Genomic DNA, 11,901 nt, shown 5'->3' with positions numbered 1-11,901 from the left:
GTTGGGAGCCTCCAATTGAGTTGTGGAGATTGCCCCAACCTCGTTTGTAAAGGTTCGGTCGCCGCCTCCAAGGGCACCAATAGTGGAATCACGGCATCTTGCATTGTGTGAGGGCGTGAGGAGATTACGGTGGCCCTAGTGGCTTCTTGGGGAGCATTGTGCCTCCACACCGCTCCAACGGAGACATACTTCCTCTCAAAGGGAAGGAACTTCGGCAACACATCCTCGTCTCCACCGTCTCCACTCTTGGTTATCTCGTGCCTTTACTTGTGTAGCTTATTTGTTTCATATATCTTGCTTGCTTGTGTTCCTACTCGTGTTGCATCATATAGGTTGCTCATCTAGTTGCATATCTAGACAACCTACTTTGATGCAAAGTTTAAATTGCTAAAGAAAAGCTAAAAATTGTTAGTTGCCTATTCACCCCCCCCCCCTCTAGTCAACCATATCGATCCTTTCACTAAGCTTGGGGATGCCCTAGAAAGCATCCCCTCTTTCGTCTTCGTTCATCGGTAACTTTACTTGGAGCTATATTTTTATTCACCACATGATATGTGTTTTGCTTGGAGCGTCATTTTATTTTCTTTTGTTTTGCTTGTTGTTTGAATAAAATACCAAGATCTGAAATTATTAAATGTTAGAGAGTCTTCACATAGTTGCATAATTATCCGACTACTCATTGATCTTCACTTATATCTTTTCGAGTAGTTTGTCATTTGCTCTAGTGCTTCACTTATATCTTTTTAGAGAACGATGGTAGTTTTATTTTGAAGAAATAGATGAACTCTCATGCTTCACTTATATCATTTTGAGAGTCCTAAACAACATGGTAATTTTCTTTGGTTATGAATTTAGTCCTGATATGGTGGGCATCCAAGAGGGATATAATAAAAACTTTCATATAAAGTGAATTGAATACTATGAAAAGTTGCATACTTGATAATTTTTTGAGATATAAAGGTGGTAATACTAGAGTTGTGCTAGTTGAGTAATTGTGAAATTGAGAAATACGTATGTTGAGGTTGGCAAGTCCCGTAGCATGCACGTATGGTAAACGTTGTGTGACAAATTTGAAGCATGGGGTGTTCTTCGAATGATTTCCTTATGAGTGGAGGTCGGGGACGAGCGATGGTCTTTTCCTACCAATCTATCCCCCTAGGGGCATGCATAGTAGTATTTTGCTTCGAGGGTTAATAAACTTTTGCAATAAGTATATGAGTTCTTTATGACTAATGTGAGTCCATGGATATTGCACACTCTCACCCTTCCATCATTGCTACCCTCTTCTGTACCGTGCATTGCCCTCTCTCGCCTTGAGAGTTGGTGCAAACTTCGCCGATGCATCCAAACCCCGTGATACGATACACTCTATCACACATAAACCTCCTTATATCTTCCTCAAAACAGCCACCATACCTACCTATTATGGCATTTCCATAGCCATTCCGAGATATATTGCCATGCAACTTTCCACCGTTCCGTTTATTATGACACGCATCATCATTGTCATATTGCCTTGCATGGTCATGTAGTTGACATCGTATTTGTGGCAAAGCCACCATGCTAATTTGTCATACATGTCACTCTTGATTCATTGCATATCCTGGTACACCGCCGGAGGCATTCACATAGGGTCATATTTTGTTCTAAGTATCGAGTTGTAAGTAAATAAAAGTGTGATGATCATCATTATTAGAGCATTGTCCCATGTGAGGAAAGGATGATGGAGACTATGATTCCCCCACAAGTCGGGATGAGACTCCGAACGAAAAAAAAAGAAAAAGAGGCCGAAAGAAAAAAAGAAAAAAGAGAGAAGGCATAAATAAAAAATGAGAGAAAAAGAGAGAATAGACAATGTTACTATCCTTTTCCACATTTTTGCTTCAAAGTAGCATCATGATCTTCATGATAGAGAGTCTCTTATGTTGTCACTTTCATATACTAGTGGGAATTTTTCATTATAGAACTTGGCTTGTATATTCCAGTGATGGGCTTCCTCAAAATGCCCAAGGTCTTCGTGAGCAAGCAAGTTGGATGCACACCCACTTAGTTTCTTTTGATAAGCTTTCATATATTTATAGCTCTAGTGCATCCGTTGCATGGCAATCCCTACTCCTCGCATTGACATCAATTGATGGGCATCTCCATAGCCCGTTGATTAGCCACATCAATGTGAGACTTTCTTCTTTTTTGTCTTCTCACATAACCCCTATCATCATACTCTATTCCACCCATAGTGCTATGTCCATGGCTTGCACTCATGTATTGCGTAAGGGTTGAAAAGGCTGAAGCGCGTTAAAAAGTATGAACCAATTGCTCGGATTGTCATCGGGGTTGTGCATGATGGGAGTATTTTGTGTGACAAAAATGAAGCATGGCCAAACTATATGATTTTGTAGGGATAAGCTTTCTTTGGCTATGCTATTTTGATAAGACATAATTGCTTGGTTAGTATGCTTGAAGTATTATTATTTTTATGTCAATATTAAACTTTTGTCTTAAATCTTATGGATCTGAATATTCTTGCCACAATAAAGAAAATTACACTGATAATTATGTTAGGTAGCATCCCACATCAAAAATTCTGTTTTATCATTTACCTACTCGAGGACGAGTATGAATTAAGCTTGGGGATGCTTGATACGTCTCCAACATATCTATAATTTTTTTATTGTTCCATGCTATTATATTATCCATCTAGGATGTTTTATATGCATTTATATGCCATTTTATATGATTTTTGGGACTAACCTATTAACCTAGAGCCCAGTGTGAGTTTCTGTTTTTCCTTGTATTTGAGTATCATAGAAAAGGAAAACCAAACGGAGTCCAATTGACCTGAAACTTGATGGAGCTTATTTTTGGACCAGAAGAAGGACATGGAGTAAAAGAGTTGGGCCCGAAGAGTCTCGGGCTGCCCACGAGGGTGGGGGCGCGCCCACCCCCCTGGGCGCACCTCCCTGCCTCGTGGACAGCCCGGAGACCCCCCTGACTTGTTCTCGACGCCAAAACCTCTTATATATACAGAAACTTTCAGAAAGAAATCTAGATCGGAAGTTCCACCGCCAGAAGCCTCCGTAACCACCGAAAACCAATCTAGACCTGTTCCGGCACCTTGCCGGAGGGGGGGTCCCTCTCCGGTGGCCATCTTCATCATCCCGGCGCTTTCCATGACGAGGAGGGAGTAGTCCACCCTCGGGCCTGAGGGTATGTACCAGTAGCTATGTGTTTGATCTCTCTCTCTCTCTCGTGTTCTTGAGTCGGCATGATCTTGATGTATCGCGAGCTTTGCTATTATATTTGGATCTTATGATGTTTCTCCCCCTCTACTGTCTTGTGATGAATTGAGTTTTCCATTTGAAGTTATCTTATCGGATTGAGTCTTTAAGGATTTGAGAACACTTGATGTATGTCTTGCATGTGCTTATCTGTGGTGACAATGGGATATCACGTGATTCACTTGATGTATGTTTTGGTGATCAACTTGCGAGTTCCGTGACCTCGTGAACTTATGCATAGGGGTTGGCACACGTTTTCGTCTTGACTCTCCGGTAGAAACTTTGGGACACTTTTTGAAGTTCTTTGTGTTGGTTGAATAGATGAACTGAGATTGTGTGATGCATATCGTATAATCATACCCACTGATACTTGAGGTGACATTGGAGTATCTAGGTGACATTAGGGTTTTGGTTGATTTGTGTCTTAAGGTGTTATTCTAGTACGAACTCTATGATAGATTGAACGGAAAGAATAGCTTCGTGTTATTTTATTACGGACTCTTGAATAGATCGATCAGAAAGGATAACTTTGAGGTGGTTTCGTACCCTACAATAATCTCTTCGTTTGTTCTCCGCTATTAGTGACTTTGGAGTGACTCTTTGTTGCATGTTGAGGGATAGTTATATGATCCAATTATGTTATTATTGTTGAGAGAACTTGCACTAGTGAAAGTATGAACCCTAGGCCTTATTTCAACGCATTGCAATAGTTTACGCTCACTTTTACCGCTTGCTACCTTGCTGTTTTTATATTTTCAGATTACAAATACCCATATGTACCATCCATATTGCACTTGCATCACCATCTCTTCGCCGAACTAGTGCATCTATACAATTTATCATTGTATTGGGTGTGTTGGGGACACAAGAGACTCTTTATTATTTGGTTGCAGGGTTGTTTGAGAGAGACCATCTTCATCCTACGCCTCCCACGATTGATAAACTTTAGGTCATGCACTCGAGGGAAATTTGCTACTATCCTACAAACCTCTGCACTTGGACGCCCAACAACGTCTACAAGAAGATGGTTGTGTAGTAGACATCGGTCTTCTTTGAGGGCCAATTCCTGCATCATCTCCTCCAGGTTACCTTTTCCTTTACGATCAGATGCTGAAGTACTTCCATGGGTTGCCATCGCGAAAAACCGATCTTCCACGGAGTAAAACCCTAACCCTCCCGAGGTAGAAGATCGATCCAGGCCCGGGAGGCGGACAGAGCTACCCCCATGGCGACCCGAGATCAGATCCCGCCTCTGCCGGAGAGAAGGGAGGTAAAAGTCTCAACGTCGCTAGAGGCGGCGAGAGGAGGCGAAACCCTAACTAGAGGGAAAAGGCGTTGAGAGAGAGGTGTGTACAGTTACAAGTGCTGAGCTTTGGTTGCACAGTCGCCGCTATTGTTGGGCCGGAAACGTGCCCTTTCTGCAATCTGCTGCCAGCCGGCCCAGACAACGTGCGTTTTAGAGCAACTTCAACCATAACCCCAGTTCAAAAAAGAAAAACAAGAAAAATTGTCTAAAAGAACATAACCTCATATTCTTCACTGAACACCATTTGGGGTTCTTATTGTCTATTTTGAGGCCCTCATTTTCACATGGCATTCCAACCGTAGCTCCCAAATCCTCTCTGTCTCTTCCCTTTTTACATTAAAAAACAAAATGAACAATGGTGGGCGGTGGCAAGTGACGACCGTTGGCGACGGCCAACTGCAGACGACAGACAATTGAAGGCAATGCACGATGAAGCTCGATGCCGACGGTGATGGACGGTCAAAATTGGGTAGTCAATGGCGGCGGGGATTGATTTAATGCCCCAAAAGAATGCTCAAGAAAATGTTATAAAATTAAAAAAAACTGCTTGATTGTTTGAATAGTGATTCAATCTAAGGAGGTAATTCATATTGTTCATAACTTTTTAGAATCACCAAGCACACGCACACATGCACGCCACTATACACACGCACATCTCAAGACTAGAGCATTGTATTATCCGGTTTTGAGTTAAACAAATATCGACGTTTTGAGTTACACAATTATAGATAAGAACATTGTCTTGCGCCAAATTTCTTTTGAAACAATGAGCCTCCTCATCGATTTTCATCTATTACATGAAACTAAAGAGTGGAAATGGCAAAAAGAAAAAGAAAGCCTGGGAACATATGAGGCAGACAGACAACAACTACACGCAGGAAGCTTGAAACACAGCTCTGCTAGGCCTAAGCAAAAACCGGAAGTTCATATTTGAGCTCACACACCCAGAGCACGCAAAAGAATAGAGCTCAAGCAGATCCTCCTAGCCCCCTTGCATACGCCTATCCCAACACCTTCTTGATCTTCAGAACTGTCCCCTGCCAAATGAAATGGCTTTCACGATCTCCACTATTTAGTTAAATCTCAAAATGCGACCGCTTCTTATTCATAGGAATGGAAATGGTAACAACCTAATACATTTCTGCAGCCTTGTGTTAAACGGTTATCGTGGTCTTCAAATGTCAGTCATCCATGTTACTTCCTCCGCTCCTAAATATAGGTCTTATTAGCGATTCTAATATGAACTACATTGGAGCGAAATGGATGAATTTACATCTAAAATACCCCTATATACATCCATATGTAGTTCATATAAAAATCTCTAAAAGATTAGTAATATTTAGGAACAGAGGGAGTAGATGTTACTACTACTAGTCTGCTATGCCATAAACTCATGAAACAGAGTGGCGGTCAGCACAATTGATTAATCTCTCGCCAGATCCCTTTCGATCTTGTCAAGGTAGCTGAGCATCGCCTGGAGGCCCTTCTCGTCTGCAAATGTCGAGCACACAGAAAACAAAATGTAAACCAGCAAAACTCAGTCAATAACCTCCCCTTGCTCTTTCTGAACGTTCCGGTCCCGTTCGGCCATGAACCCAAATGCTCTCTTCCAAATCTACGGGCCAGGCGCGCTTACCGAGTCTGGGGACCGTGTGCCCGGCCGGGTGGCGTATGACAAGCGGATCCACGAACGAGTCCGCCAGCTCCTCGCCGTGGGCTTTCACGAAGTCACCGTCGCCTGCCCGCAAATAACTGCAACTTCAGCCATATATTGCAGATTTGCAGTTGTTCACTTCTGCTGACAATTGCTAAGATGATAATAACATGGCAGTTACCAATGAAATGAAGCGAAGCGCAGTTGATCTTGTTGGCGTACGCCTTGGCGGCCAATGCCGGGGACTGGATCTTCGCACCGGATATGATCATAACGTACTTCACCCTAGGAACCCTGTTCAAGGCCAGCCCCTGCCATAGAAGAACACAAGAACAGAATGTTCAGGTCGATTAAGCCGCAACTACGCATTGACAGATAGCAGTGGATCCAGCAAGTAGCATGAACTGCAGGAGACGAGGAGGACGATTAACAACTCACTTGTTGCTGGAGCCCAACAAGCGCGGCCGACAGGAGGGCGCCCTGAATATGATGATCACATCACAGTAGTACTCATCAGTTCATCGGTGTAGTATGAATATGATGATTGATGTCTGAAACGAAGATCGATTTGAAGTAGTTTACCACCTGAGAGAAGCCGAACAGTCCGTCGAACGGCCCTTGTCTCACCATCAGCTCCTCGATGCCGGCCAAGCACTCGCCGAAGTTCTTGTACTTCAAAAAATCCTGTCCCGAGATCGATCGATCGATCCCGGGTGTGAAGTGATCCTGTCTGTCAGTCTAGCTGAAAAGTCAACCACGCGCTACCTAGTCTGACTCTGACGGAGGCCCGCCGGACTGACCTCGCCGGCGAAGCGGCACCACTCGTAGTAGGGCGGGTCGAAGACGCCGCGCACCGGGGAGTCGCCCTCGGCGGGGAAGGGCGCGTCGGGAAAGGCGAGGTCCAGGCGGGACGTGACGCCGGCGGGCCACCTGTCCGCCACCTGCCTCCGCATGATCTCCCCGCTGGTGCGGAACCCGTGCAGGCACAGGAACCGCGGCGCCGGCCGCCTCGCCGCTCCGTCGTCTAGTTCCAAGGCCCCTACGCCGTGGCGCTGGCAGCGAGCCACGGGCGGCTTTCGAGCCGTTGGGAGGCGACCGCGCGAGAGCGACGGGGCGGGGGCCTGCGTGTGACGCCGGGCGTTGCTCGCCGAATTGAAGACGACGTGACCACGGAGGTGAGCTGCCGCGGCCATCTCTCTCGAGTTTGGATCGCTGCTGCGCTCCTCTGGTTTGTACGTATATGGTGTAGCTTGCGCCGCGCTATTGCTTCTGTATGGTTTGCCAATCGGGTGATTGCATGCTTCAATTTTTTTGATTGGCTTGGAAAGCACATAAGATGAGATGGCTTTGGTGAGTGTTGGCCGGGGCCGTCTGTTCTTTATTTCTGTACAGTTTTTGTAAATTGTACAGAGTGTTCTTTCTTCCTTAGCTTAGCTTATTCGACATGTATTTACACGGATCATGTACTTCTATTTTTTTCTCTCCTCATGTTATTTGTTAGGGAAAAACTTACCTTCTACCGGCTGATTGCGCGCACCCGTCCGCCGTCTCCGTGGCCATCCGATCTATGCTTTATCAGACGGTCGAGAGCACTCCCGCGTCTTGCTCGAGGCGTGTTCGTTTCCTGCAACTCACCTCTTGTTTCAGGACAACCCTTCCTGCAACTGGATAACAGAAGGAGGGTTTCATCCCATAGAAGTGTGGGCTCGCGTGGCTGGGAGTGTGAGCGGCTAGATTTGGGAGGGCGGCAGACACGGCGGCGCAAGGCGTTGGGCGACCGGGGCTTATCCAACACGGTGGCGTCGACGACTGGCTCGGGATCGACGGTGGCTGGCGACGACTCAAGCAGGTATGGTTCAGAGGTCCCTTCTCCCATTTTCTGGCCGATGTGGCGATGGTGGTGCTCCCTGCTATTTCTCTTATTTCTGCAACAGAGCATTTGTTGCGGGGAGTAACGAGTGGGTATATGGTCTTGTTTCTGTAATAGAGCGTTCGTTGCAGGAAGTAATGAGTGGGCATGTAGTCTTGTTTCTGTAATAGAGTGTTAGTTGCGGGAAGTAACGAGTGGACATGCAGGGCGCGGACACTACATCAGACGGCTATCAGCTCGGCCATCCAACGATCATCGGGGCGGCGGATAATATGTAAATATCAGCGTAGCAATGCCCTATTTGTTAATAGAGTACTGTAGAGATACAGTATCAACACGAGAAAATATACTAGGTCCATAGGACGTGAAGGAGTAGTGGCAAAAAGCTAGACGATAGCTATCATTATTGAGTACTCCCTCCGTTTTTAAATATTTGTTTTTCTAGATATTTTAAATGGCTACCACATACGGATGTATATAAACATATTTTAGAGTGTAGATTCACTCATTTTGCTACGTATGTAGTCACTTATTGAAATCTCCACAAAGACAAATATTTAGGAATGGAGGGAGTAATAAATAATCACACACTTGCAACAACACAAAACTAAGGAGGTCACAGCCGTGTGATTTGCCTATATACTGATTTGATGTGTATTCAGGCACTAATCCTTGAGGTGGTATCAGATGCACACTTCTTTTTCGTCAACATCAGCGGCTGCTTCAGCCTCGGCCTCAGCCTTGACGGATGGAAGTTCAGATATCTCCTTTTCCATCTTGTCAAGGAAACGGGACATGACTTCCAAACTCGTCTCATCTGCATAAAACAACAAGCGTGATTTTACATCAGAAAGTTTATAGGGCGTTCATATCGATGCAGAACGGTGAACCAAGAAACTGACAGGTCGCTTAAACCCTACGAGCTATTTAAATTTCTTCCATCCAGAAATATGTTCAGCAGGTTCACATATCAAACTCTGAATTAGATGGAAAGAGCAATACTGCAGTTTATTTTCCAGCTATAGTTTGTGATCCCGTGGCCTCCAATCACAAATATCTGATGTTCACAGTTTACCTACTGATCTCTTCTGAACTCTTTTAATATCAAAACTAGCACTACAACTGGATCGATATTCACTGCCTAAATTTACGCCGTTCAGAGGAGCTTTGGCAAATGGAAATATGAGAGCTTACCAACGAGCCTTGGGACCGTGTGGCCCTTTGGGTGACGTATAATGAATGGATCCACAAATGACTCTATGAGCTGTTCACCATGGGGTTTAAGGAAGTCATTGTCGCCTGCACATGAAATAAACCGGTGTGTTAATGGTCCCGTGTTACTTGCTCGCTACTCAGTTGACCTAAGAAGGCTTAAAATCTTACAAAATAAACACTCAACATGGAATGACATGAGAATTTGACTATCGACTAAAATACCCCCAAAAATGGTGTCATCAGATAATATGTTAAAGCTTGATCTCACACACACACAATATAGATTGTTCAGAGTGTAAACTATGTCATGGATGATCCTATGGTATATCCTTCCTCTGTAAATTATCCCCTAAAAATATGCTGTGCACCATCATTAGAATATATCGAGCTCTTGGAGGTTTTTTCATGAGTACTGTCGTTAGGATGCATAAAGCCTTTGGAAAAAAAAATTGTAAGCATGATACAAAAGAATCACACAGTTGGTGTGAGTACTTTAAGTACATATCCTAATCACATAATAAACACTGGAACATAACTGCACATGAGGTATACATGCCGGCTGGAAAATAAATATGATAAGGAGACAGCCATCCGCACACACCGCCAAGGAAGCAGCTGGGAAGATACGCTAGCCAACAACCAACCAGCATGGCAACTGTAAAGAACAGGTCTGTGAAGAACATATGGAAGTACTACCGAGGAAGTGAAGCGAGGGGATTTTGATCATGTTGGCGTAGGCCTTATCGGCTATTGCGGGTGAGCGGAACTTGGCGCCGCCTATGATTATGAGGTACTTGATCTTAGGAACTCTAGTCAAGGCCAATCCCTGCCACCAAAACACAGAACGGTGAGCTAAATAAAGTTGCAGCTCCAGCAGCAATTCAGCATACTCTATCTTAGGAAGAACTACTAGTGGAACAGTCGAACTGGAGTTGATGTGGTAAGGCTATCATAATCCATCAGCTTACTTGTTCTTGGAGCCCCGGAAGTGCGCCAGATAGAATCGAGCCCTGGTATTACCATGACAATTTGCACTCGTTAATTGACAATTTAGTGACAACAAATATGTTTAGGGAAGAGGTGATCCCAGTCTTGTTACCTGGGAGAAACCCATTAGTCCATCAAAGGGCCCTTCTTTGATCATGAGCTCCTCGATGTAAGCCAGGCATTTGTCGAAATTCCTGTACTCCGTGAATCCCTGTTTTCAAAGCGCAAAAAAGCTCCATGAATATAACGGGGGTAAAAAATAAACTCAGATCCGCAGGGCCGACATTCTGGGGCCGAACTTGGACGCACGAGAGAGATTGGGAAGAACAGATCGATGAGGCAATGGGGACATGGGAGGAAGGGAAGGTGGAGGGAGGCGGGCGGACCTTGTCGAACTGGAACCACTCGTAGTAGGGCGGGTCGAAGATGCCGTGGACGTCGGACTTGCCCTCGGCCGGGAAGGGCGCGTCGGCGAAGACGAGGTCGAGGCGCGCCGTGACCTCGGCGGGCCACTTCCCCACCACCTGCTTCCGCATGATCTCGCCGCTGGTCCGGAAGCCGTGCAGGCACAGGAACCGCGGCCGCCTGGCCCCGACCCCGCCGGCGAGGCTGCCCATCCGCGTCTGCCTGGAGCCTGGCGTCTGGCGTCTGGACCGTCTGCGTGCACGCGTCGGCTGGTGTGTGTTTTTTTTGTTGGAGGCCGGCGCTCGGGGAAGGGGCGCTGGTGGCCGTCCGTCGCGTGCCCGACGGTTTTTATTCTGTTGGGTGGGAGCGTGGACCGCGTGGACGCTGGAGCCTGGAGGGGGGTGGGGCCCGCTGCGCTTTGCGGTGTCGTGGGGTGTGGTTGGCGGAGCGAGTGGCTGCACGACGCGGGTGAGCCGTGAGCCGTGAGGCGAGTGTCTGCGTGGGTACGTCGACGCTGACGTCTCTGGGCGTGCGGGGCCCACGGGCCGGCGAGTGGTTTGTGCCGCACGTGGACGCGCGTGATTCCAGAAACTTAACCTCGAGAATTAAAAAAGCTTGAAACGGAATTAATTGTGAATTTTAAAATTATTTGTGAATTTTAAAAATGTTCTTAAATTTTAAAAAAAAATCATGAATTCCAAAAAATACTCACCGTTTTATAATTGATCATAATTTTTAAAATGTTTGTGGTTTTTAAATCAAATGTTTAAAATGTTTGTAACTTGAAAATATTCACGATTTTGATGAAATATTTATGATTTTGAAAAAATGTGCAAGAATTAAAATATATTCCCCATTTAGAAAAATATTGGTGAATATTTTTAAAGGACACAAATATAAAAGCAATAAGGAAAATAAAACATGAAAAAAGGTAGAGATAAAAGAGAAGAAAAAACCGAAGCTGGCCTAATAGTGCCCGCTAAGATTCGAGTTTGCTCCATAGCCTCCACGCTATGCACGGAATGTGAATTGCTATAATAACCCTTGAAAAGAAAATAGAATTAATTCTAAAGTTGAAGGACGACATGACCAATCGTGAGTAAGCCTCTAGGACTATGTATGTTAAAACAAAAATTGCATACTTTTTTTTTATAGATTTAACAATTCAGTAGGGTGTGTATGAACC

General features: G+C 45.1%; 2 protein-coding genes across 10 annotated transcripts; both read right to left on the bottom strand.

Annotated features, from left to right (window-relative positions):
• Positions 1 to 5,267: 5,267 nt before the first annotated feature.
• LOC119355303 (esterase C25G4.2-like) lies at positions 5,268 to 7,609 on the bottom strand. 9 transcript variants are annotated; one of them, XR_005171532.1, is made up of 7 exons: positions 7,039 to 7,600; positions 6,824 to 6,922; positions 6,677 to 6,718; positions 6,420 to 6,549; positions 5,950 to 6,322; positions 5,715 to 5,793; positions 5,268 to 5,621 (listed from the first exon to the last, which is right to left on the bottom strand). XR_005171532.1 is itself a non-coding variant. In XM_037622092.1 (6 exons), the coding sequence occupies exons 1-6, from the start codon at positions 7,429 to 7,431 to the stop codon at positions 6,008 to 6,010; spliced, it is 834 nt and encodes a 277-aa protein (XP_037477989.1). In that variant the 5' UTR covers positions 7,432 to 7,591; the 3' UTR covers positions 5,268 to 6,007. The 9 variants fall into 9 exon arrangements, 3 of the variants coding, with proteins under 3 accessions (XP_037477989.1, XP_037477988.1, XP_037477990.1); XR_005171533.1 differs by having other exon boundaries at positions 5,268 to 5,793; positions 5,950 to 6,075; positions 6,221 to 6,322; positions 7,039 to 7,593; XR_005171534.1 differs by having other exon boundaries at positions 5,268 to 6,075; positions 6,221 to 6,342; positions 7,039 to 7,608.
• Positions 7,610 to 8,484: 875 nt separating this feature from the next.
• LOC119355302 (esterase AGAP003155-like) lies at positions 8,485 to 11,027 on the bottom strand. The gene is made up of 6 exons (XM_037622090.1): positions 10,697 to 11,027; positions 10,423 to 10,521; positions 10,292 to 10,333; positions 10,020 to 10,149; positions 9,303 to 9,407; positions 8,485 to 8,925 (listed from the first exon to the last, which is right to left on the bottom strand). The coding sequence occupies exons 1-6, from the start codon at positions 10,925 to 10,927 to the stop codon at positions 8,792 to 8,794; spliced, it is 741 nt and encodes a 246-aa protein (XP_037477987.1). The 5' UTR covers positions 10,928 to 11,027; the 3' UTR covers positions 8,485 to 8,791.
• Between the last annotated feature and the right edge of the window lie 874 nt (positions 11,028 to 11,901).

This window comes from Triticum dicoccoides, chromosome 2A (assembly GCF_002162155.2).
Source record: "Triticum dicoccoides isolate Atlit2015 ecotype Zavitan chromosome 2A, WEW_v2.0, whole genome shotgun sequence".
In the NCBI taxonomy this organism is placed as follows: domain Eukaryota; kingdom Viridiplantae; phylum Streptophyta; class Magnoliopsida; order Poales; family Poaceae; genus Triticum; species Triticum dicoccoides.
Note: the sequence above shows the minus strand (reverse complement) of the source record. Positions and strands in the feature narration are given on the sequence as shown.

What these genes read in the sequence shown, in the direction of transcription:
- LOC119355303 (XM_037622091.1), bottom strand. Translation starts at nt 7,431, where the DNA reads ATGGCCGCGGCAGCTCACCTCCGTGGTCACGTCGTCTTCAATTCGGCG. An exon ending in GACTGTTCGGCTTCTCTCAG is followed by an intron (nt 6,719 to 6,823) that starts GTGGTAAACTAC and finishes CATCATATTCAG; the next exon opens with GGCGCCCTCCTGTCGGCCGC. An exon ending in CGCTTCGCTTCATTTCATTG is followed by an intron (nt 6,323 to 6,419) that starts GTAACTGCCATG and finishes ATTTGCGGGCAG; the next exon opens with GCGACGGTGACTTCGTGAAA.
- LOC119355302 (XM_037622090.1), bottom strand. Translation starts at nt 10,927, where the DNA reads ATGGGCAGCCTCGCCGGCGGGGTCGGGGCCAGGCGGCCGCGGTTCCTG. An exon ending in CCCCTCGCTTCACTTCCTCG is followed by an intron (nt 9,408 to 10,019) that starts GTAGTACTTCCA and finishes TTTCATGTGCAG; the next exon opens with GCGACAATGACTTCCTTAAA. An exon ending in CACGGTCCCAAGGCTCGTTG is followed by an intron (nt 8,926 to 9,302) that starts GTAAGCTCTCAT and finishes TGTTTTATGCAG; the next exon opens with ATGAGACGAGTTTGGAAGTC.